Here is a 26043-nt window from a genome sequence, read left to right as displayed (position 1 = left end):
ATGTTTATCTGATGATGTAGGTGGGACCGGAGATGTGGGAACAGAAGATGTAGTCAAAGCAGCAGCGTAACAGGACTGGTTTAAGTTGCTGCACCATCAGGCTACGGGGTGGCTGCCCCCCCCCCCCTCCTGGACTTTTCTCTTAAGAGCAGAAAATACTTCAGTTCATCATAAAACGAATGTGAGGATCAATTAATAAAATAACAACAACAACAACAACAACAACGGCAAGAAAGAAACAAAAATAATAACCCACAACATTTTCCACATTGTAGTATTCACACAGTTTTTCTTCCATTTACATTTTATAATATATATATATATATTTATATTTATATTTATAGAATCTCTTAAAGTCATTGTGGAAACATTCGGTTCTGTGAGAGGCTGAGGGCATAAAGGGCGGGGTCCTCAGCACCCGTAGACCCTTTTGACCCAAAAGTGTGGAGCGTTTAAGCTGGACGAGCGTCAGCCTCCCTGTTCCTTCTTCCACATCGTGTAACATGACAGGATGCCCCCCTCAGGATTCCACCTCGCTTTCCTTTGACCTCACTATTTCTCAGACGGGGACAATATGGAAACCAATGCCCTGGCCCTGCGGTTTGAACTGGTCTCCATGGTAACTAGTGGCGGTCGTAGGCAGTGGCAGCAGTGGGCGGTGCAGAGCCACGGGATGCGGCATAATAATAAGGGGAACCTGAAAGGTAACAGAAGGACACCGTGAAGTCAATTATCATTTAAGACGTGTGTAAAAAAAATGGCAAGAAAAGATGTAGCCTGGCAATTGTTTACTGGTGACATGTATATAATTCAAATTTTAAAATATGAATGTAATTGTTTTTGTCTTATGAAAGAAAGTCACTTACTTAATAACGCTGGATTGCTGAACCGCCATGCTTCGTTGTAAGTTGTGTATTGTGGATGCGAGTAAGGGTTTCCTGAAAAGTCCCCTCCTGGAGAACAAATCAATAAGAAAAAACAAAAATTAGCAAAAAGCTAACACAATGAAATGACTGACAGCTTCTGTAAAATATTATGTTGTAAAACGGCCTTACATTGCAGCAAGCAATTAGGTTTAAATACAGGATAACTTGCCTCCACTGTCCCTTCAGGTGAAGTAACTGTTCAGACTTCTGATGCTTTTATTCTTGCTTTTAAACAATGATGCTTTACTTCAAATACCCTTCACTCTGAGTCTCTCCCAGGTTGTGGTGGAAAGGACGGCAGGTTGGGGGGGTCGTCAGAGTGGGCCCACAGAGTTCCTTCTTTTATGATGTCATAAAGGATTGCTTTTATATGAAGCTGCTGAAGAATGGCCTTTGCTTTTAACAGTGTTTGAGACCAGTCACTAAATCTTAGTCATTCTTCACCAGATTAAAAAAAAACAAAAAAACATCAACTACAATCTCTAGATGATCTCTAGAATGATGTAGGTGGCTGTTATTCATGCACACTCTCTAGTGGCATTATAACACTGTCTTAATTTGAATGAATTAATCCCAATTTACATTAAAACGTTACCTTCATGCACACTGAGCTCACTTGAGATCACTGCACGGCTGCTTTGATTACTGCTCAGTGTGAGAGGTGCGTGTCTCTGAACAATAAAGGGAATCGTGTTTGCAGTTGTTGGGAGGGGAGATCTGTACGCGCTGGCAGCTGAAGCATCCTCACCGCTGGCCGTGTAAGTCAAGCTCATCCCTGAGAGAGATAGTGATTTAAATATTTACAGGCCCTCCACGCCTCTGTGTTTTGACCCTTAACTGTTTGCTGTGAACCTGAACCGCAGGTTAAGTAGAGGGGAAAGAGATATGCTCTGCAGCCCTGGGCGTCCGCGGAGACGAGGAAGAGACGCGCAAAAAGCAGTGTTTATCGACGGGGCTGTGCGAGTGCGCCGTGTGGACACGGTGAGGGTAATGAGTGCTGGGAGCTGGAGTGTAACTGAGAGGAACTGTCCTATCTCACGGCCACTGATTGTGGCGATGGCCTATCGAGTTCAGCTAATGTCCTCCTGTGCAGACGCTAACCACAAGCTAACCACATTCTAAACAAAGCAATAACAAGCTCGCTTCAATCCTATGAGTCAAGAGCAACGCTTTAATGATTCCTCAGTCTTTCAACGGTGAGTAGGTTGCATGTATGCTGTTAAATATCACATAATGAAAAGGAATTGTGTAAACGTTGTTGTGAAGTGACCAACTTTTTCAACTGAAGCCTGCTGACTAGTGCAAATAATGTCAATGAATGGCATCATTGAATAATTGCCCCTTACCAGGAACCATTCCAGCGAGTGTGGAGGCGGGGTAGCTGCCTTGTCCTGTGGGGGGGACATGAGGAGGGTAGCCAGGTAAGGTGGTGCTTGCCATGTCTCGACCTGGACACAAAGGAGGAAAATGCACAAGCCTTTTAATAAATGCCCAAATACACATATGAACAGCGTTTCCTCGTTAACATGATTAAAAAATATAATACGGGTAGCATTCGATTTCCTTCAAAATATATTTGCTGTTGTAAGTAGTCACTTTCAAATGTGATGGCTGAGTCACCAGGATTGCCGAACATAGTTCTTTGGAAAATGTAATTTTTCCATTTAATTTGTTTTTAATTGTCTGCAACACAAATCCTGAAGTTAAATAGTTTCATAAACAAAGATCAATTAAAAAAAAAAGTAAAGTGATTCATAGTTTCACTGAAAATACTTTTGCCTCTTGCTGGCATTTTGACAACATTTCTGTCGATTACACATAAACGACCTAAAGCAGTCTGATGAAACTGACTAGAAGGGGAGCTGTTGCTTTTACGTGCGCTGACACAGAAGAGAATGTGCTGAAACTGACACCTATCTAAAACGCCGCAGCATGTTTCATGAACCTGCATACCCATTATCTTATATAAAGGGTGAAACCTGGGTACACTCCGGCCAATGGAAATATGCATGCTATTTATATATCGTCTTCATTTAAAAAACATTTTTTTTAATGCAATCATCTAATCAGAGAATGTAACTGCTGTGGCATTAATATGCCAACATTCCAAACAAATTAAATACGAGAGGAGCATTACGTGCTCTCTGTGCTCTTTGCTCTACATTCACTCCAGTAATTAACAAGGACAATATGGGGCCTGGCGGGATGAAGGGGCGCACAGGACAGGACAGACACAGGTCCAAAGCAGGCCCCAGCATCAGCCCTCCATCTCTGCCCTCTCCACCGCACCCCCTTTGGCCTCCTCTGGCCCCTCAGACCATGGGCCTGTCACATAGCTGGAAAGACCTTGAGGCCTATTGTTAAGCTGTGAGACAGGCGAGGGGTCAGAGCTGGTGAACCGCAGGGTGGGAAGAGAGAGAGAGCAGTCACAGTTAATGAGGGGTAAACAGTTGATGTGGGACGGGATTGGTGGATTTTAATGCCAGCGGTAGATGGTTCAGTTTGGGGTAGGGCTCAAAATCACCAATTTGTAGAAAAGTACAAAGGTAAATGAATTGGGCTTTTGATGTGGTCACGCGGCCTACTGGGTGAAGTGGTACCTGCTATAAAGGGCTGGCTGGCATACTGGTTGTAGCTGTGGGCATGAGCATGGTAGCTGGGAGTAGAGGCATCTACAGAGAGGCTGTACTGGTGGGGCAAGATATCAGCTAGAGCAGTGTCCCCAACAGAGGAGGGGGTGAAGGGCGCAAAGGATGCCTCATGGGGCTCCCGCTTTACACACATGGAGGGATATGATGTGTGAGAGTCTGCCAGGTTGGAAATAAGGAAGAAAAAAAAAAGAAACTCCATGTAATGCAGTCATACAGCTCCAGGAATACTTTACATGCATCCATATCAGTCATTCAAATGTATGGAAGAATGGATGCTCAGCTTTATAACCAAAGGAAAGAAACAAACAACAGCCCCGTGCAGGGGCAGCTCAGGGTAACACGACTACAGGAGACACAGATTGTCAAATGCTTTTCCAAAGTTGTGCTGTAAATGAAAGGGGAACTGAAAGCTGAGGAACCGACTATGCATGAACTCATCTTTCTACCCTTTCAGGATCCAAACACTTCATGTGAATTCTGAATTGAGAAGCAGTCTTTAGAGCTTTATTTCATTTACATAGCTTGTAATAATAACCTCTCATGTATCAGGCAGCAATTCATTCAACTAAGTGGAGCCATACACCAGTGAAATATTGCAACAACGCACCGTGCCTGATCAATCAAGCTCAAATGCGGGAAATATTTCCCTGAGGTTTTTGGGAAAACAAACAACATCATCTTCTAATGGTTTTCTTTCTCACAACAGAATCACTCCCACAGATAATCCAACAATCACCTGGCAGACGGTTCAAAACGCTACAGTTTGCTCTAATTTGGCTGATGAGTCTTGGCCTCTTTCATTTCGACCGGCTCTTCCTCTTGAACCTATACGATCAATGTGAGCTCTGTCTCCGGCCACCGAACGCCTGTCCCAGAGCCTGTTCTGTTCGCTGGGGCCTGCAGGGAGGGATGGCTCTTTCCCGACACCATGATAGCCTCATTAGCTGTCCCACCCCCCCTGCCCCCCATCATTGTTATTTTACAACAGGACTGTGTGTTGCGATTCCTCATTAACTCTATGGAAGTGGGACGCAACCCTGTCAGCCCTATGAGCCTAAAGTCATGTGACCTAACTAACTGCTTTCCCATAGAAACATACAGCAGGTTCTCCAAAGCGCTTGTGCGCTGTTATGGCTGGATAAAGTTAGGGGGGGGGGGGAGGGGGGGGGGGCTGCATTTGGACATTTTATGTGGACAAAACAGCATTTTTCTCAAAGAGGGGAGAAAAAAGAGCGCAGTTTTAAACAATGTCTTTTAATTATGATCGAATCATTAAAGAAAACGGTTGATGTGACTTTTTGACAGGAACAGAAATACTCTAACAAGCGGGTTTTGTTTTTACGGTAATTGGATGGACTTAATATTTGACACATGTACCATACAACTGTGTCATAAATTTACTGGAAACGGGGACAGAAACGAGGAACGAGAGCAAATGACCAAGCTAAAGTTCTGGTCTTCAGTTAATTAGATCTGTCATGTCGCCTGTTAAACTTAAAACAATAAAAGCTCTTGAGGGTCTAGTTACTCTGAGATTGGTTTGGGTTCCTTGCAGCGACCATCGACTCCCACTCACAGGTACAAGACTATAATGTAGGAAGACCAGAAAAACACCGGAATTGAACATAAATCATGATCAGTAGTATTTCTGTGCAGTTTTCATCATGCCAAGCCTAAACTCTACGAGGATTGGCCTTAATGAACATAGTTCAACTTGTGTTTCCCCACTTGGAAAAGCCGGCTGTGTGCATTTGAAATGAACCTTGGCAATAAGAGTGCACTATATTATAATTCTAAGGAGCACTTGTATACTTCTATTGTCCATCGCACTGCACGGCCCACGAAACATTTGAGACATTAGTCTGTATCTGAGGCTTCCTGGATACCACTGCAGGATTCTGTTATCTCAGCATCCGAGCAACCGTGGTCCAAACAGACGGAGGTTACGAAGCAACACGAACGGCTACAAATGCTGCGTTCAAGACCACTGAACTCTGAAACTAATCAGACAGGGTGTTGCTTATTGTCCTGCAGTAGAGTAGAGTAAAGGGATCCCTGTCAAATCACAGGCCCTGATGATGGAGATGGAAGATAAGCTCATGGGCCCTTGGGGACGCTTCTCCCACATCTCCAAGAAGAAGAGCAGAGAAGCTATAGAGTTCTCCAGCATCTGTCTCGACTGCACGCCTGCAGACCCCATCAACCATAGACATGAACTGTTAAGAGCCCACAACATTTGCTGGGGCGATGCCTTCTCTCATGTGAGCGTTTCATCTTGAAACTTTGTGCACACAAACTGCTTACTGGCAGAAGGCCTGATTTTGAAGGCTGACATTAAATCAACAGAGAACTTCCAAACGCGTAGATCCCACTCTCCTTGTGCACGTATGCACTCATTTTTCCATTGACCTCAGATGAGTAAACTTTCAGTCTCTTTTTTTTAAATGAGAAAATACGAAAAGGGCATCCAGCTGGGAGTAAGCAAAGATTTTTTGCAGGATGGAATACTTTGAATTCTTGAGCCATAGACTTATAGTAACTCATTTTCAAACATGGCCAAAGGTTACTGTACAATTGTGGTGGTGGTGGTGGTGGGGGGGGTATAAACATTAATTTTCGAGCTCTGTGCTGTGAGCATTAAGGGAAGGCCACAATCTAGGTGTGGTTTGTCACACAGCAGAGACTAGCTGGCACCAAGTCATGAGCTGGACTCCAGGAAGGCTTCTCACTCACAGGAAGAGAGAAATATAGCTAAGAGGACTGAAGGGTGTGTCGAGAGACTTGCAGCCCAGAGGGCTTCCCATTTACTCCCAGCCGTCCCACTGGATGAGCAATAATCAAGCCCAACCAACAGAGACGACTGAACGTCTTTACTCTTTTTTTTTTTTTTTTTTTACTGCGGACGGGTTTCTACAATATTACAACATCAAATGTTTCACGTTCAAAGTGTGGTGAATATGAATATGGTAACATGTATGATGTAATTTCCTGTTACTAAACCCAACTTGCCAAAACTTGCCAGATTTGTTATGGTTCTCTAAAAGCTGGATGTGATGCTTGTCTATTTCTACATGATGGCAGCGTTAAAATTCATTTCCATATAAAACGCTAAATGTAGTTATTGTGCAGAAGTGGAAATCATTTGCAAATAATCGTGAGCAGCGGGACATTGCTGGGAGGCAGGTCTCTCTGGTTGTGCTGCAGCCTCCTTCGTACGTTGCAGCAAACAGAAGAGACAAAAGATGGTCGGCATTGCCTTCATTAGCGCCCTTGGAATGTGAAACCGAGCACTACATTAATCACTCATCTTTAATAGATTATGCAAATTTCAGGACATAAAAATCAACAAGATCAATAACTGCATGCATTTTAATTGGGAGCAGAAAACATTTAAGGAGTGAATATAATCTTGTAGCTCCAGTATGAGAGCATAATTTAGTGATAATTGGATACCAGCCTAAATGAAGAAGGTAATTTAGTATTTTTTTCAGCCTTGGCATTCTTTCCTATTTACAAGGTTTGCTAATGGCAGAGAAACAAATGCACTGATAACCTACACACAATCACATGCATCCTGCATTACTCTGCATAGTCATTAAAATTAAATAATGAAATCTTACTAGCTGCTACTCCAGGCCTGAATTTGTTCTTAAAAATAATCACATAGTTGTCCAATACTTGTGTGAATAAATGTTGTCATATTCCACTCATGGACATTTTCTTTTTATAAGTTGCTTCATTAAGCAATCTGTGGCCCTTACATGTTTCACTTTAGGAGGCCAAAGGCCCCCAGGTGACTTTAAGGCCACCTGCTATGGGGGTGCTCTCCCAAGCGAGACCGACAGCCTATAGCCTTAAAAGACAAAAAACACACCTTTATTCTTTTGACTCCCAAAAATGTCTGGGGCAAATTTACCTCCCACATATCAAGGAAAAAGGAGTCTTTCTTCTCACGGCTCTATTCCTAAGTCCTGGGCTAAACAATAAGGATCATTCAAGAACGTCCTGCTCTCCACTTACGCTTTCTCTCTTGCACACAGTGGACTTATTGAATTTGATTACCGTTGCATAATTATTCTGGTTGTTTTTTCTTTAAAAGTATATTATTTTTGAGTCTGTGTGACAATAATGTTAACCTCTCCTGCGGGGGGGTCATCGAACGCAACATCAGACCATGTAATAAAGGGAGGGATGCACGATACAGATAGTAAATACTACAACATATTAAATACACCTGTTCCCACCTATATCTAAAGTTGATATCATACATCACGCACGCAAAACTGCCTCTATCCTTTCACTGTCTGCCTCTCCTCTGTCTCTGGGTCTCTCTTTTCCTCCACAGCGTGAGGCAGCCAGCCAGCCAACGTACGAGTCCAGCCTCTGTCAATCAGCAGGCTATCATAGCCTTTGATGACAACGTCGTGTCATGGCGAGAACAGCAGCTGTCTCTTATGAGAAGTGCTCCCAGTCAATCTGTTAGCGGGCCAATCCAGGCAAACGCAAACGCCAGTTAAGAGTGGCGTGTGAAAGGCCTGCAGGATTTAACCGGCGCAGACGACTCAGAAACGGGCTTTTAAGAGCGTTTCAAGATTTGAAGGAATTTTATACATCTTTGGGAAAATGTGTGCGCGCTGTAAAAAAATAAATAAAAAATCTGCAGTAAAAATTTTGACCAGTCAATGATGGTGAAATCTAAAGTTTATTGTTTTCCGGCAAGAGATTTGTTTAAAAGTTTATTGATATCAGGAGACGTATAGATTTGAATACTTAAGAAGGGTAAAGGGTGTTGTCTCGCTGCGATAACACTCACATGCAGCTTGTGTTGATTAAGGCATTGACGATGGTGAACAATTTGAATAACCAGATTCACGGTTGTGAAGGGAAATTGAATTTAAGTGTTCTGTGATCATGTCTCTGATGTCCTAGGTTTTCATTTTAAAGAACAAGAAGGCACACAACTCCTTACTGCATGGAAATGCGTAGCAGAAGCGGTGCTAAACACGTTGCGTCTGTGTGTCAGTCCTTTGGCGGTCTTGCTGCAAGCTGCGCGCGCTCTTCTAGGGATCAATCTAGCGTGAGTCAGATTGTACCTGTCACAACAGAGTAGCTCTGGGAGACGCTGGAGGCGAGGTCGGCGCTGGCGCTGGCGGAGAGGCTCGGCTTCACGTCTTCCAGGCCGCCGTTCAGGGATGGGAGAGAGTATTCATTCGCCTGCAGACAAGTGCACAACAAATACACAAAGGTGTCGGTGAAGAAATGCACACTCAAGTAAGGGGTGGTCGTCCACGCTTTAACAAATTAATAATTGTACTTTTCAATGGATGTGCGAGGGGTTAATATGACTCGTGACTCGTGCCCCGCTGTGGGCCAGACATAGAGCAGGTTTCCCATTATAAAAGAAGATACGTCTGAAGGAAACCACTGATGGATCTGAAGAAGGACGCTCGCTGATCCGCTCACTGTTTCCATCTGAATACTTCCTGTGAATTATCTGAGCACCAGCAGTCCCCCCCCCCCCGAATAGCTCACCAACCTGTCCCGTCCCTGCTTTACCAAGAACTATGATGTATGCATGCATAAGGGCTTGTCTGAGGAAAGAACAGAACAGGAGAGAGGGATGAGCGAGGGATTGGGAGAGGAGTGAAAGGACGGGGTGTCAGCTGGCTCTTTGTGCTCCACTGCAGTCATCCCTGTGACCAGTCAAGGGAGGAGACATTCAGGGCTTTGTTACAGGAGAGACATGTGGTGTGTGTGCGTGTGTGTGTGTTTTTTTTAAAGGGGAGTACATCCTCAAAATCAACCTTTGTGCTCGGCCTCAAGGATGAACATATACAACTGGATTTCCAAATGTGTAAAGATCAACGTGCAGCTACGGCAAATGCTTTAGAATTTATCATTCAAAAAAATACACACATAAATGCAGTACTCTGCTGTGGCCAGAAAGATAAAGTACTAGATCAATGACCAAATTCTTTAGTGTTTATTCACTTTTTACTGAAGAATCCTGTTTGTTAATGAGATAACATTTCCTGACCTGCCTCCTCCTCTTTGAAAGGACAAGTGTGTGTGTGTGGACACGTCTGTGTCTCCGAGTGCTTGTATCAGAGTGTGCATCTGTTTGTCTCAGCGGGCCGAGGGTCCCACGGGGGCAAGCTGGTGACCCCAGTCTTGTCTGCCTCTATCCCAGATAAACTCTAATTGTCTGCTTACAACTGTTCCCTGGCACTAGGCTGGTGTTCTTCTCTATTCCACTGGGCCTCGGCAGCACAAGAGCCATTTTGTCATGCAGATGGGCTCCGGGCAGGGCCGGGGCAGGGTTGGGCGGAGGGCGAGTGGCAAGCATGGAGGGGCCTGAATGACCTGACCACATGGCTGCCAGAAGTGTGGGAGGGATGAGGCCTATTCAGCCTGGCCTCTTCAAAATGGCTTTTTAATACCCCGATGCAGACACCAGACAATCCCCTAATAGCCTAATAGCCCACCTTTTCACCAGTTTAAGAAAAGGAGGGGGTGTTGGAAACAGGGACAAATGGGGCACACCGAAAGAGGCCTGATTAATATTACATTAAATTAAAACAGATTTTTCTGGACCATTCTGATGCCGTTTTCCCCCCCCCCCTCCTCCTCCACCTTCTTCTCGCCTTTTTAATACCTTCTCCTCAACTCTTTGTGATTGCAAGTCATTTCTAATTCGTTTTGGTATTGATCTTGCCGTAGAAATCACTTTGATAATTAGCTGCATTAGGGCCTGTATAGCAGGCCGAGTGGCTGTCCCTCTGATTTATCGCTGCTGTAATTCCCCGTGATCGCGCAGAGATGAAAATGAACTCAATTAGGACACTACTAAGGCTGCCTGGGCAGCCACATAGAGTTCCAATGGAAAACGTAATAGTCTCTTGTTGTTTAACAGTCTAATGGATGTAAATAAAGGTTATCCACTGTAATAGGCTGTGGACGACTAAGGCTGATTTGAGCAAGAGGTTACAGAGAGCTTTTCATCACCCGTGTCAGTGTGTCTAACATTTAATTCACTACGCTGTAGAGCGGCAAAAATCACTGCAAAATCTATTTCACACAACTTAAGGGCAGACGGGAAGAAAGAGACGAGAGGTCGGTGCAGAAATGTAAATGTCAGCGTGCAGGAAAAAAAACAAAAAACCTGTCAGGCCAACCTGTTCAGGTTTGACGTGTTCTGAGGTGGGGAAGACATCGGGGTATGAAGGACGCTCAAACACACGGTCCAGGGCCTCAAGCTGCTGCTGGGTGAAGGCGTCCGCTCGCAGGTGCTTCCTTAAACTCTCCACACTGCCCTGAGAGTCGCTGCCAGGGCCAGAGCCATCAGAGCCATCTAGAGAGAGAGAGAGAGGTGGAAAACATTCGGCATCAGGGTGTAGCTGGACGGCCAGCAATGCCAGCTACGAGGAGTGAGCTTAACGGGTGCTAAGGTGACGCCATGAGGAGCAGGAGCACATTTAGGGGGACCCACCAGTCAGGGTGGCTTTTATCTATTCTGTTTTACACTGCCTCTTCCTCTCATGTACATACACAATCACTCAAGCACTCATCTTCCTCTCCTCTCCTCTCCACCATCAGCACAGTCATCATGTGATATGATAGGTCCATGGTAATTGATGGATTACCTTCAGTGCAAATATATACTTGTAAGCGAGCGCATGTGTTTCAGGAGGAGAAAGTCAGGCTGGCGATTACATGCAGAGCCTCTCATTCTGCCGGCGGGAAATGGAGAGCCGTTATTTAACTGCACTATTTCCTCCTGAACATATTGCCCTTATCTCTCTGTCTCTTTCTCTCCACCCCCCACCTCCACACACATATTGCCTGTCTTCTGGAAAACAGAATGGAGTGAGGACGGCACTCGGGGCCGAATGAGGACGGGGCATCGAGGGTAAGTGTATGCATTTCCCCACTCGGTCACACTCTATATAAACAAATGAGCCTATGCTTCCCACGTTCTCCCGATCTTTGACCCTATCAACCCGGCCAGGGAGCCTGCCGCCGCCTCTGTGGCTCTCCCATTGCTCACTCATCAGCTCCGGCACACTGGAAGAAAAAATGAATCGGCGGCTTCAAGCTCCAGCCAGCGTCTCAGGAACCTCAGCTCTGCTGCCCTCCCTTCCCCGCTGCACCCCACCACCAACAGCGGATAAGGGCTTTAGCTCCCATACAAATCTGTCATTCTAAATTTGCGGCAGATTATGTTCTCTCCTGGGCGAGCCGGTGGTGATATATGATATGCAAGGCCGATATTGATTGCCTGATCCGCCAGCAGAGGAGGGAAGCGAAATGAACTTGGAATGAACATCATGCCTCAACTCATTGTGCGTATAATACTCTACTTAATCCCACATTTTTCTGTGCCATGGAATTCAATTGATCAATCATGTTCCACTGATGGTACCATTTCAGGGGCGTTATTGCCATTCTGCTCGGCTGCTTGACCTTTTTTCAATGGCTGAGGCCAGAGGATGAACCCGACTCGCAGCGAGAAATGGATCCACGGAGAGAACGGAATAGAGGACTCCAATTGTGTAAAAGGTGTGCACAGATGGGGCGTTATGCGCACAGCTAAAATATATTGAGTTTACTTTTGTGCAGGATTTTTGAAGGAATACGTTTTTTCTCCTGCTGCGTGTTTCCCCCATCGTCAGTTAACTGAATGTTTTTGTATGTTTAACTTTCGTTTTTTTTCCCCAGCAGCTCTCTCAGGGGATCAGTGGTGGAGCACCGTTAGTGTTGCTGTATGAAACTGTCTCTGGTACACAAGAAAATGGAGTCATTAATTACCCCACATCAGCTGGTCTGAGAAAAAGAGTCAAGCTCGATCAATAACAACTGTTTGTTATTCACTGGAGAAGCATGCTTGCACTCAGAGACCCCCCCCCCCCCCCCCCCCAGACTTGATCAGGCCTTCTCAGAATGGAAATTCTCATCATTAGATCTTTCTTAGTGCACTTTATGGGGTTTAAAGAAATCACATTTAAACCAAGTCATCGCCAGCAAAATTAAAACCCAATTTTTGGAAGCTCCTCATTAAGTGACAGGCATACAAATAGTCTACAATGTTTAATTGCCGAGTGTTATAACTAAATCTATATAACCACCACAAGATTAGTTTGCTTTAAATGCTGTAATGTGACGCAAAGCGACCCTTCAATCATGTACAATAAATTAAGGCATTTTTTTTATATTCATATCTTGTGAACCTTTGTCAAATGTTTCAAGAGTTTAAATACAAATAGAAACTATTTATTTTCAGAATTTACCATTAAAGGTTCGTGTTTGACATCTATCATAAGATAGCTGCAAAAAATCCGACCCATCCTTTGATAGTCAGCGTGTCAAGTGGAGTGTGAAGCCCGACTGTCAGAATGCGTGTGTGTGTGTGTGTATCAATGACTGGTTTGTTTCATTTTCCCAGTGTTTCTTCAACCCCCTTTGAGCGTCTCAGCAGGTAGACTCTTATCAGTCCTGCAGCACCTGCCGACTGCGTCTTTTTCGTTCTAACACCAATGTGTTAAGGCAGACAAACAAAGATAAAAAAACAACAACAAGGCTCTCCACCAGTGACGATCCTGCAGCAGCCCTCAATCAATACACTTTCTACTAAATGCTTCAGCTGATCAGCTCAAACAGACAGATGATGTTTGACCTCGATGTGTCCAAAGATTGCACATTTCATCATCAACGTATCTAAACGTTGTGGGAGGATCCTGCAGCTTTGAAGCTGCGAAGACAAACTCGAGCGACAGACACTGAACTGATTAAAAACTGAGTCCATGCACTCGAGCATCCGTAGGAAAACAGCCACAGCGGCTACTGCGAAACCACAATGGTATCAAAAGCTGCTCTGCTTTGCTCTGTCTCTAAGGGGGGGTGTTTATGTCCTGTGCTGGCATGGTGGCACTTTATGTCCTTCTTTCATCTCCCCTGTTCCTGTGATAAGATAACTCAGAGGAGGGGAGGGGTGGGGGGCTTGTTTGAAAGGCAAATGAATTCCCACACACTGCATCGTTCTCTCCGTATACCAGTGACCCGTGGGGGGGCTTTCCTAGCATGGAGACAGTTAGTCCTCAGCTGATAGATTAAATTGATGCTATCACAAATTGCGGATCATTTGTTGATGTTTTTTTTATGCAGTTATGAAAAAAAAAAGAAAGACAGAGAGAGAGAGTACAAACAGACTGGTATACCCAGAGGGTGAACACTCCTCCCCTGTAAGCTAGCTATATTTATGAAACCTCTGAAGCAGAAAGGAGAGAGGTGGGTGTGGGCGAGAGAGAGAGAGAGAGAGAGAGGCAGAGAGGCTGCAACACCGCCCTGGTTGTTGTGTTGTGTCGTGTTTAAGAGCTTTATTAATTCGATTTAGCACCACCAACCAGTGTACCGACCGTCAGCAGGCGCACAGATGCCTGTTTGATGTTTTCGCTCCCTTTTGGCACTCAGTAGTATTTTGGAGCTTATATTTCTTTTAGTTTTGATTTCATTCTCAGATCTCGGTAGATCACTGCAGGAAGTTAGTAATAAACAAAAGTATCGCCATGCTACATTTTGTCGATAATATTTGTAAGAGCAGATAAAGTCATTAAAGTGAGTCGACCTTTGATTGGGAGCTCCGGTGTCAAAGTGTCCCTGAGCAAGAATGAAGTGAACTGTTCCTCATGCGTTCTAAATATTTTTTTTGCCAAATATTTCCAAGCAGAATTGGTTGAAGACGAGTTTGAAAAATGTTTTCTTTTTATTTGTAAAAAGAAAATCAATAATTTCGACCTAATGTGAGGACTATGTTTGCAGCACGCTGTGTTTTTGTCGCCATTCCTGTTTCTGAATTTCCATTTGTCTTCCTCTGCCTTCATCTCCACCCTCCTCTGGACCAGTCTTTAGCTTCCTCCATCCAATATGTTGAATATTTGTGGAAAAGCAATTAACAGATTGCGTCTTTTCTCTTACCTCTTCTCCCTGCTTAAGATGAGTAATGCAGCGCTCCATTAATTCTCAGCATTGCTGCCCGTAATTGACTTCTCCCTGACACGACTCTTCTCCACTGAGTGAACTCCATATTGCATTTTGTCACGGATCGCGTTGTATATTGTTTACAACTATATGTGGGGTCTTACTGAGTCATGTCACTGAATGCAAATGGTTAACTTGCAAGACTCGGGGGGGTGAGGGGGGTAAAGGGTGACGATAAGAGGAGAAATTGAGTTGAAGAGACAGAACGACAGAGATAGAGGGGAGGAGGAGGAGGAGGAGAGGGGGAGAAATGCAGTGTCGACCCTTTTGTGTCCTCCTCTACTGTCTGGGCCCTAACAGCTTCATGTCTCTGTTACGCTCGGCGGCCCCTCTCAAACCCGGGCTTTTCTCTCTCGCACGCACCCCATCAGGGCCATCATGGTGCTCATGATTCTATTTATTACTGTCTCACTCAGGATGCATTTCTTTTCTAAAGTGATCCTCCACTGACTCATTGTCATGGAGTGGCTTGACCAGCCAACCAGTGCAGGGCCAGGTTTAGATCCAAACGTCGACTGATTCAAAGTCCACAGAAAGGTTCTACGTGTTAACAGATTGCACAGCAGTCAATCTGTGCACGGACTAAACAGAAAGGCAAAACAGAAACTAAATCCGTTTTTACCGCAGCTATTGAACAAGCTTGATGTGATTCTGGCTCCCGCATGCGTTTTCATATCATGAATGAACAAGCTACGAGGCCATATTTTTTTCTCTCCCCCCCCCCCCCCCCCCCCCCCACACTCACACACTCATCAGCTCCTTCCACACTCATCCCACACCCACGCTACAATCACAAGTTATGACCTTTGCTTTCTCCATCTAATTTATCACTGTGGCTTCCAACTGCGTGTCCTCCCTCGAGCTGTACTGGGCTCCTTCCAGGATGTGGGTAAGTCAACGATGAGAGAGACGTGCACTTAGGTCACATCAACCTGACTGCACACGGCAGCAGGGTCAGGAGGAACCTGTCACTGTGTGCTAAGACTGGGAAAACACCAGATTTACATAACAAGCCATGTTTCCTTTGGAAAAGAGAATTAGAGCGGATATGTCTCACATGACAGCAAGCTTAAAAATCTTTTTTTTTGAGAAATGACTGGAAGGCCTGGAGTTTTCAAATGAGTGCACAAGACTTCTAGCATTATGCAGTCACAGAGCAGTTGTCACCCAATCCTGTCGAGCATTTCTTGGCTACCACTTCCACCATAGGTTTTAAATGTCTGAGTGAGAGCATGCTGTACAACAGTGTAATTTCCTCACTTCACTATTAATGCATTTGGCAGGAACAACATTCCATTTCCTGTAATGAGATACACAAATAAATCTGGCTATGGATAGATTTGGGGTGGCAATGGTGGTGGGAGGAGGAGGAGGAGGAGGAGGAGGAGGCGGAGGAGGCGGCGCAGTGAGACGCATTCTCCTAGCACTGGCATAATTGGTATCTCTGCTTGCAGACATACAAACCAATCTCTCCGCAGATAGGGCTGAGACTCTTTCCCCCCCTTAAGGCTATTTCTTTTGTCTTTTCGATAGCTTGCACATCCATGATAGAGAGGAGGAGGAGGAGGAGGAGGAGGAGGGAGGGTGTTAATTTGTGAATTAATAGCTTTTCTCTGCAGAATTGCAAATTCTTTTAAATGCCACTATGTCCACCGTGTGAGGAGTATCTGAAACTACAGACACACCTGACACACGCGTCGCTGTTCAGAGAGGTGCATACAACATGCTCAGCTCCTAAAACGAACTAACGCTTGCTCAACTATCACTGATGCTGCACGGAGCTTCTTCCTTCTCCTCCTCCTCACACACCCCTTTCTCTATGTCCTCTTATCCCTTGCCTCGCTCCCCCCCCCCCCCCCCCCCCTTCACTTGAAGCTGTCCAGCGTAACATGCTACTTTTAATTTGCAATAACACATGACAACGAGAGATTAATGGCTCTTATGGCACCTATGTCCCTGACGCTCGTCTTACGGGGACCCGGTGTACATAACGCATGTCACACTACATTATCTCAACAGCCCTCCAGTAATGGGGACCTTTGTCTCCCTCAAAGGGCAATCGCCGACTTCAGCACCCAGAATACACGCCGCCACCATCACAACACCAGGACAATGTTCATGTTCAGAAAATAGAGATGATGCAGACACAAAATCTCAAAATCATAGTTTTACGCTGACAAGATAACACGGCAGGTAACTATTTAGCTCGGGTTGTTAAATGTCTGAGCTGAGATCATCCCTGTAGCGTAGTTTTATAAAGCAACACTTGAAACCAAACACAAGTGGTGAATTTCTTGACAGAGAAATCACAATTAGGGGAAAACTACACATTAAGAATTACTAAAACATCATTTTAGTTGATCATACATTTCATCTTGCTGTTAAAAAGGAAACAGCTGTTTCACAAATTCTATCTACTGTGTGATCCTGTATAGTGAAAAGCAAACCCTTAGAAAACAAGAGTGTCTTTATTATACATATATTTTTAAATATTCCCCACCTCATTCTCATAAACCCAAAACCCTGAAAGAGCAAAAAACAGCATTTGAGCATGAAAATATTTTTCATCTGATTGACCAAAGAGAAAGATAAGACTGTCTCACTTATACTTACAGTGTCCTATTTTCCTTCCATCCAAGTGGTTGCCACTCCAGAGAACTAAAGAGATAGAAACAAAAAAAAAAAAATCAGGGAAGCGCCCCGTTTGGATGAATGCTCTTTGGGATCATTTTTTAACCATAGCATGCCATCAGCCACCTCCAAAGCAGCACCACAGTGCAACACACGCACACACAAACAATCAGAAACACGCACAGGCACATGCGTAGCCCCCTCCCTGCCTCCAACGGGCTGTTCCTACACCTGTTCAGGCCTCCACTAGGGACATGTTAATTCATAGACATTAAAAAAAGCCAATTGTTTGTAAAACCGATAATCTATTAGCCCTCAGGCAGTGTGTGTCCACTCTCTAGCCTTGCCGAGGAATGAAAAATGCTGGCTGGGACTGAATAGGCTTCCACTTAATCTTTGAGCATATCTCGGTATATTTCTTGCAAGTCTCCTGTTACTGCTGAGAAAAAAATAATACTTTATTTTAAGGCTGCTGCTCACCACATAATGAAATACTGTATACTGCAGTAAAAAAAGATATATATTTCTGTTCATCAGTAGAACATTAACTTAGTGATTGACAGTATCAAGCTTCCTTCCCTTCCTTATCTTAAGTTAGAGGAATGAAAGCAAAGAGCAGCAGAGTTGATGCCTCGTGGGGGGGGGGGGGGGGGATTAGAGTTGTGTGACAGCTATATGGGATATCTACAGTACATTTAAGCATGGAATAAAATTGAGATGGAGCTCTGTGGGTAAATGGTAAAACACAGGGCATCAAAAAGCTGATTGAATCGCAACCCTCTCTCAACACTCTTCCTGCCTGATATACAACATAACAAGTCACTGGAGACGGCACACAGAAACACACTCGGCTGCAGCGCTGTCATAAATGCCAACTTCTTAACACACAGAGAGAAAAAAAAAAGTAGGCGACGAGTGAAGGAGAGAATTAAAGGGATGGAAAACAAAGTCATCGTCTGTCTCCCTCACCTTCATCTCGTTTCCTCTTCTCGCCGTTGGAGCGAGGGATGCCCAGGATGCCGTTGATGGAGTAGGATCCGACTGGATCGGTGGAGGCGCTGGTCACAGGGGGCGAGGCTGTGTTGGGCACTGATAAAAACAGCTGAGTTAGTGTGTGTGTGTGTGATGGAGTGCACGTGTGCTAAAATGTGTGCGTGCTCTCATGTTCAGGAGTTTTCATTCTGGAGTCTCCTGTTTCACCAGGCCTGATTGGCTCACACGGCTGTGCTGTAATGTGCGGGCAGCCTTTACTCACACTCACCTATGGTGTGGCCCGGCGTGGAGAGTGGCGTAACGGATCCGTCAGGGGATGGGTGAAATGGCTGCTGGACTTTGGTGCGGATAATCCTGGTAAAGTGAACAACATACCAATCAATACTGCCTCCACACCGCATGGAGATTTCACACCCTCTCAGCCTCACTGGGACACTTAAACACGGCATATCCGGTCCACTTAGGTCACCACGCGTGCAAGTGCTCCGTCGTTTGGGCCGCTTGCATCCTCGCGTTCAGGCTCTTGTCACAAATAGCCAATCTCTGGGCTTTAGGGGCAATCTCTCTGCTGCAATGTGAGGCTGGATATAGGAGCTACCCCCTGAGAGTGTAGATTCAATCTAGCTGGATTCTGAGGGCTAGAAATATGATAAAGTCGCCATACAAGAAAGATGTGATGTGGCGGGAAAGTCTTCATTGCACTTTGGTCTGAATGATCTTGCAAACAAAGCATGAAATCACATCAATTCACCTGAATGATCAGCTTCACTGGCTTTACCTGACCAACTCGTCCCTCTCCTTCTCCCCACTGCCTCCTTTCCCCTCCTTACTCACTTTCTCCATCTCTCAAGCCCGATATTTCACTCCTCTCTCCTCCAACCTCATCCGCTTTTCTCAATTCGACTCCGCTGCCCAGTGGGCGCTGTCATTTGCTATGCTTTTACAACACCCTCAAACATTGTCTTTCCTTCACTCACTCGCCAATTAATTGATCTGCTTTTTGGAGTCTTTGCTTTTTGGAATGACACACAGGACTCACTTGCAACGTAACATGTGAAAATTCGAAACATGTTAGACAAATGGTGTCCACATATATGTCCAACGTCCAGCAATGAGCTATCAATTCTGAATTAAACAACTATGGAGTTAACTTCAAAATGGACATCAGACTGTTCCTCTCACTATCTCATGTGTCCTCCATACTTTCTCCTTCAGGCAGGCCAACAAAGGCCAGACCAGCCTCCCCCAGAAAATACGCATCAATATGTTATTTGAATTTCTAACATCTCACCACAACAGCTATCTCTGACCTCATGACTCCAGGGAGCTTCACAAAGTCAAGGACTTTGTTTCAAGTCTATGTTGCATGGTGTTGAATTAGACTTATTTGGATTGGTGAGTACGCCTTGACAAATAGAGATTAAAAAAAAACCCTTATATACATACATATTTCTTTTTTTATTTAGAAACAATATAATCTGTCTAAATAAGAGAGATGAAACTGTGGGTGATCCTTATTGGAAGCCGTCTCGGACCTTGCGGTGGCTTCTCTGTTCTCTGGACATGCAGCGAGTGGAAGCTCCTTTCAGCAGCCACAAAACCAAGAGGAACCCAGTATCTGTGTAATATTTAATAATTAATGGAGGAAAAATGTGTTTAAAGCCAGGGCATCCTCTTTAGTCAACAGAGCAGAGGTCAGCCCCTTAACCACAGAGACCACCAGGGGTCCAGTGTTTTCTTTCTCTATCCTAACCAGTGCTTATTGCTCTCTATAGCTCACTTTCTCCTTCCTCCAAATATTTTCCCATCCTCCTTTTAAGGCTAACACTGAGATGCAAAAACAGCAATGGACATTTGAAGTAACCTTTAATGGGATAGGGATATTTTTCTGGATTTGAGAGTTGATTAGCAATTCAAATATAAATAAATTGTTATTCAGTACTAATGTGTGCTTTTGTCTTAAATGATGTTGTGATTTGTGAGGTCATGCTCTGAGAATTAACAAAGCACCATAATATTATGCAATTTAGCTGTCTGACCTTTATTATTATTATTAATGTGCTACTTTCGTTCGAATAGTCTCAAACTAAACAAGTGATCAGAAATGTTTTCAAATAATAACACATAAATCTAAAAGTGTTTTCTTTAGTTTTCTTAACACATGAAAACAGAGACTAACATGTAAGGACTTGTCGAAAGCATAATTTCCATGGCATCATGATCTCTCGTCTCTTTTCTGTTGAAGATTCATCCAACTCCTGCATTTAGCTGGATCTGTTATGAGACTCTTCAGCTCATTAAAATGTAATGCCGATGGCCAGCTCTCTGGAACAGTGCCTCCTAACCAAAGTTCATCACTCGCAGGCACTATGGGCCTTTTTTTTTTTCACTTTGCTCACATGCACTGGGCCATTTCACCAGCGTCCTCTGTCTGAAGACACTTTGTGCACTGCTGTCCGGCTTTATGCAGAGAGGTGAAGGTGTAGGATGTCTCTTCTTTTGGGTGCTTCCTCTGAACACAAACTCTTTTATAGTCCATTTATGCAGAAAATGTTTTAGAATGGAAATTTGTTTCAGTCTGTAGTTTTCTGGATTTATTGCCACCTATTTATAATTTGTATAATAAATTAATACATTTAAACATGTAATAATGTTCTGTGGTTTATAAGCTTTTGAGCTTTTGTTAAATGAGAATTTGACTGGTGGTCGTGGATTGACATTTTTCAGAATTTTACTGACTATTTGGCTATTTGGAAATAATAATAATAATAATATATTAGATCTATTAAGCCTCTAAATGTGAGATTTGTTCCACGTTTGCGTGGGTGTTTAAAAAAGAGCAACTGATTGGTCATAAAGAGGCTGACGCCGCCTCTGTCGCAGTGTGGTCTCCGTATTGAACGATTTTGTTGGGTATTTCCCTTTGCCTCTGGATCTGGTTACGCGGTATTGATCGGCTTTTATCGAGACAGATGTGATTCTCCGTCGCCCCATGCTTCAGCCCACCCCCCCCCCCCCCACCCCCCGTGCTGCCTGTGTTCAGGTCGGGCCGCACAGGGGATTGAATTGCACGTAAGGGACCACCCTGGACAGGTTCGACTGGAAGTGAATGTCGAGCCTCGTGTGCAAAGACGAAATATAGCGATCGGTTCAAGTGCTGATTGGCCCACATTTACGCACTGTATTTTTAATCCTTTCTTAGCTCGTTATTTCTAGTATGCATAATCAAATAAATATAGCAGAAATATTAAGTGCTTTGTCCCGTTCTTCCTTTGAGTAATAAAGTACGTCAAACTGATAAATGCGCCTACCTGTTGATGGATGAAACGCTGGGGACGGTGTCGTTGTCGCAGACGGCCTCGGCCAATAGTCGGTCTCTTATCTCCCACGCGAACATGGTCGGATTTTGGCGCTTATAGTCAGCTATTTTATCCACCACTTTCGGAGTTGCGACCTTTGGTTTGGAGCCACCGATGACTCCGGGTTTAATACTGCCGGTTTCATAGTACCTGCATGGGGACAGAGTGAATGCATCAAGTCTGACTGATTGAAATGCGACATAAAAAAAGAAAAGAAAAAAAAAAACATCCTGGTATGAAAACAAATGCCCGCCGACCCTCTGCAGTACACGTTGTGTAAAAAAAATTACCTATAGATATGATGATTCAATTTATTAATTGATCTGGAAGTGTGAACTTAAATGAGTGCCAGCTGAGAGGTGAACGGATCTTCAACGAAAAGCAGTGTAATTAAAACCACACAATATAAGCAGTGAGACGGACAGAACAAAGGACAGTTTAGCTGTAAAAAGCACAGTCCGAACCTCATTTCCGGTCTGCATGAGCTGATAGGAGCATGCACGACATGCCACCACGACCTATTGGTAAATGTTGGTGACAAACATTCAGTGTGTGTGAAATGGAATACCTCTGAAATGCCTTCTGATAGCTGAAAAAAATATATTTCAAAATATTACCTCACAGCATCTGTGCTCTGAAATAAATGCTGTAGACCTAATTTATCAGGACTGACGGAACGATAAGAACATAAATGCTATTTTTCTACTGGACTTGATACTCAAAGGTCAGATAAAAGAGACCGTATAGACTGGGCTGTTTTACCTGCCAGTAATATTCTATTTTGCGTCTCTAAACATGAAAAGTCATCTTTAAGGTGACCTCGTGGAACTTTAAACACTTTCCTCATCAGCCAGAAGTCTCTTATAATATTAATATATAACACCTCTTCCCTTATAATATTAATTACACCCTCATATTCCTCTAGGATAATTAGTGTTTAACGCTCCCACTAAATTTGATATTTTATGAGGCTTTTCTCTTGCAAAGCTGGAGTCATAAAAAAAAGAAAATCTCGGACGCAAAGAGAGAGAGATATATATATATAAGGAGGGAGAGAGAGAGGATAGACAGAGAGAAGGGAATGTGACCTGTCTTTAAATAGCTGATGGTAAAGCTGAAATCGAGCTGGATGCGCATAAAGCTTGGAAGATTGATGTTTGACACAAATAAGGCTCTAACGCTGGTGGATCTCCTCCTTTTACCTGCCGAGGATTTTGCTGACACAGCCGTGACTGACCCGTAGCTGTCTGGAAATGTCGCAGGGCCGGACGCCCTGGTGGGCCAGCTCCACGATCCGCTGCCTCACCACGTCCGGGAGGGGTCTGCCGTTCACAAACACCCCGCCGAGCTGGTTCACACCGCCGTGCCCTGCGTGGGCCACAACAGCAGCACAGGGGAGCGTAACATTACACACCTGCAGAGGACGCGACTGCGCTTTGTTTTCTTTCTTGATTTCTTTATTTCACGGGGAAATTATTTTATTTTTCAGTCCGAAAGCTTACATCACTGCCCCGTTAGACGCTGAATAATATACGCGGAAAAACACGCACAAAGGAGTACACTCAAATTCTGATGTTTTCATGGATCCTGAAAACCTTTCATTTGTGGGACATCTTAGAATGACAATAATAATAATAATACTAATAATAATACTATAATAATAAAAAATTATTATTATTATGATAATTATAATAATGATAAATAATTACTGTTATCGATGTTGAAGTGAAATGAGAGAAAGATTCCAAAATGTGTTGCTTTTAAATCAAGAAAACAAAAACGGACAGGCAAAATTAAGTTTAAAAAAACATTATCTTTTAATAACATACAGTAAATATAAAACTCCTCTCTCCCTGTGACGCTGGGATGCTTAGAGAATTGTTTCAGAGAGCATCTTCTCCACTGCAGCCTAACAAATGTCGCAGATATTACGTTTCAACCTGTTTCATTTTCCTTGCACAATTATTGTAAATAATTAAAATGAGCTTTGATAACTCATATTACAGACTGGGGTGTTGCGAATGAGCCGGAATAAATAATTTAGACACGGCTCTTCTTTTACTCATATCGTATGGAGGAAAGCATGAGGAAAATAAAACTGATGCATTTTTTTTCACCCTCAGTTTTATTCTGGACCACCTAGATCTAAAGTGGGAGCTCCTATAAAACGTTTGTATTCATTTACACACAGCGTGAGCCTGTGTCTCGAAGGTAGCTGCATTTCACAGGTAATAAAAGCTTTGTATTTAAATTGTGGAGTTTCTATATTGCCTCTTAAAAGCAAATGTAGCTCAAACCAGATCATATGTATACTCAATATGATGAACCTCCAAGTAGCCCAAAGCTTTACACAACAAACTACCGAAAAATAAAGAATTGAAATAAAGAATAAGGTCTTCTGCAGCCCATGTGCTCTTTAAATTTATCCAGAATTAAAATGTTTCAAAAATAAATTCTGTGTCACAGTAAAAAAAAAAAAATATTCTTTTTAAAACAATTTATTTATTTTATTCTAATTAAAACAAACAAAAACAAGCATAACTCTGTCTAAATAGCATTTTTCTGCTAACTTTAAATTTCTCGTTGTCAAAATTAACGTAAGCTAATTCAAAGCTCATCTCAAAGATGAAAAATGAGTTTTTAGTGTGTATATAATATAATAATAACTATTATGTTTCAGATATGTGTTCATTGTCCTGTACTGTAAATAACACGTTGAATAAACGGTGAAAAAAATATTAAAGAACATTGCCACATATATCTTTCGGTGTCTAATTAAATGTAAAATCATGCTCGGTCTATAATTTGTGGGAATAAATTCACAACGCAGCCTCGAGGATACTCACGGTGCATCGCCGAGAAGTGGTCTGCTTTGCAATGAATATCCATGGGATAGCAAAGGAAAGAAAGGTAATCGGCTGAGGTCGCCGTTTCGCCTCTGTAATGCAGCTTTACAGGGGTAAAAAAAACAAAAACAAAAACACGAGGATCTATCTTTAACGGTCCGTGTGGGAGACGTCCGCAGAAAGACTTTTGGAGGAGATGCTAAGTTTTCCTCCTGTTCTCACAAGTCTGCAGAAGCGCGCTCAGGTGCGGCGCAGGAGCCACGCATTTGAAGAGCGCACCAGCCGCAGCAACATTTGACTAAAACTGGGTCAACTCTTTGCGTTTGAAGGACATAATTGAGGGGAAAAAACTGGAGTCGAACTCGGGTGTCCACGCGTCCGCTATAGGAGATCTGCAGCCGGAAAATCCCTCTCCTCTGTCGGCGTGCGGGACCGGCGGGCTCTGCGGTTCAATCAGATGTGGGCGGAGACGACAACAACATGGACACGGCGAGGTACAGCGCAGAGCACGTCCCCCCTCTCCTCCAGAATGGGCTGTGCCTGAGCGAAGCTTTTGGCTGAGAATGAAACCCCTCTCCTTGTGTGCCTGTTTCTAAAAGCTGCAGTCCCACATACAGATCCCCCCCCCCCCTCCTCCTCCTCCTCCTCCCTCCTCCTTCCTCCTCCCTCCATCCCACAGATCCCTCGCATAGAGATGGATGACTTGTCAGACAAAGGCAATAGATTCCAACACTTTGTGATTCGCCCACGTAAAAACCTGCAGCTACAAATGAGGAGGTCTCTGCATCCGACAGCCAGGAAGGGGGGGGGGGGGGGGGGGGGGGACGAAATGGGAAATGATGAGACTCGAAGAATCAAGGAAATTAAAGGCAGGGGTAAGAAGGTATAAGCGCTGCGGGGCAGGTGCTGTTTGAAGCGGCACTTCTTAGATGTTAACTTACAAGAACTCCCAATATTCACAGAGTAACCATTTGGGTTGTAACGCCGCTTATAAATGATATTGAAGAGCCCAAATAATATATTATAAAACAAGCAACTATGTTTAAAAGTATTCTTGTGAATTAAATATTGAAGATGAACCTTTGGCCTTTGGTGCGCCTGGAAAACAAACTTAGCAGGCGACTCACTCGCCTGCTGGATCTAACCGCGATATCACATATTGATATGTACCCCCCCCCCCCAAAAATGAAACACACATCGGCCTAAAATAAGGTCTGTTTTTTTTTTGGTAAAATGGGTTTAACAGCATGCCATTCTGCTCCTCGTCGCATTCCTCCACCAGATATTCCTGATATTTTATCTGTGAAAAAATGACCTTAGCATCGAAACAATCTGCATCCAAAGTCACTGCATGCCCTCTCAACGTGAAGCTGCACCGCAAGGTAAGCCATGCAGAGGGAGAGTCAGTCAGTAGACCACCACCACCATCATCATCATCATCACCATCATCATCATCACTGTCCGTGCCCAGCCTCGCTCTGTAGATGGCGCTGACACAGAAGGTAGAGCCCGCTGTGCTCGTGCTGCCGGGCGGGCAGGTAAAGGGCCGCTGCCGCTGCTGCTGCCGCTGCTGCTGCCGCTGGGACTGGTCGGGTCAAAGGTT

General features: G+C 44.0%; 1 protein-coding gene across 1 annotated transcript; it reads right to left on the bottom strand.

Annotated features, from left to right (window-relative positions):
* Positions 1-623: 623 nt before the first annotated feature.
* pax2a (paired box 2a) lies at positions 624-24483 on the bottom strand. Its single transcript, XM_068741768.1, has 12 exons — positions 24441-24483; positions 22797-22962; positions 21547-21744; positions 18504-18589; positions 18212-18331; positions 17225-17269; positions 10753-10928; positions 8671-8791; positions 3527-3733; positions 2273-2374; positions 867-953; positions 624-697 (listed from the first exon to the last, which is right to left on the bottom strand). Exons 1-12 carry the CDS (start codon positions 24481-24483, stop codon positions 624-626), a joined length of 1425 nt encoding a protein of 474 aa, XP_068597869.1.
* Positions 24484-26043: the final 1560 nt, after the last annotated feature.

This window comes from Brachionichthys hirsutus, chromosome 7, assembly GCF_040956055.1.
Source record: "Brachionichthys hirsutus isolate HB-005 chromosome 7, CSIRO-AGI_Bhir_v1, whole genome shotgun sequence".
In the NCBI taxonomy this organism is placed as follows: Eukaryota; Metazoa; Chordata; class Actinopteri; order Lophiiformes; family Brachionichthyidae; genus Brachionichthys; species Brachionichthys hirsutus.
This window is presented reverse-complemented; position numbering and strand designations above follow the sequence as displayed.

Excerpts from the sequence above, each read along its gene's own strand:
- pax2a (XM_068741768.1), bottom strand. The coding sequence starts at position 24,483 with ATGGATATTCATTGCAAAGCAGACCACTTCTCGGCGATGCACC. Across the intron at positions 22,963-24,440 it reads CCACTTCTCGGCGATGCACC|GGCACGGCGGTGTGAACCAG; the intron begins GTGAGTATCCTC and ends TGGCCCACGCAG. Across the intron at positions 21,745-22,796 it reads GTCAGCAAAATCCTCGGCAG|GTACTATGAAACCGGCAGTA; the intron begins GTAAAAGGAGGA and ends GTCCCCATGCAG.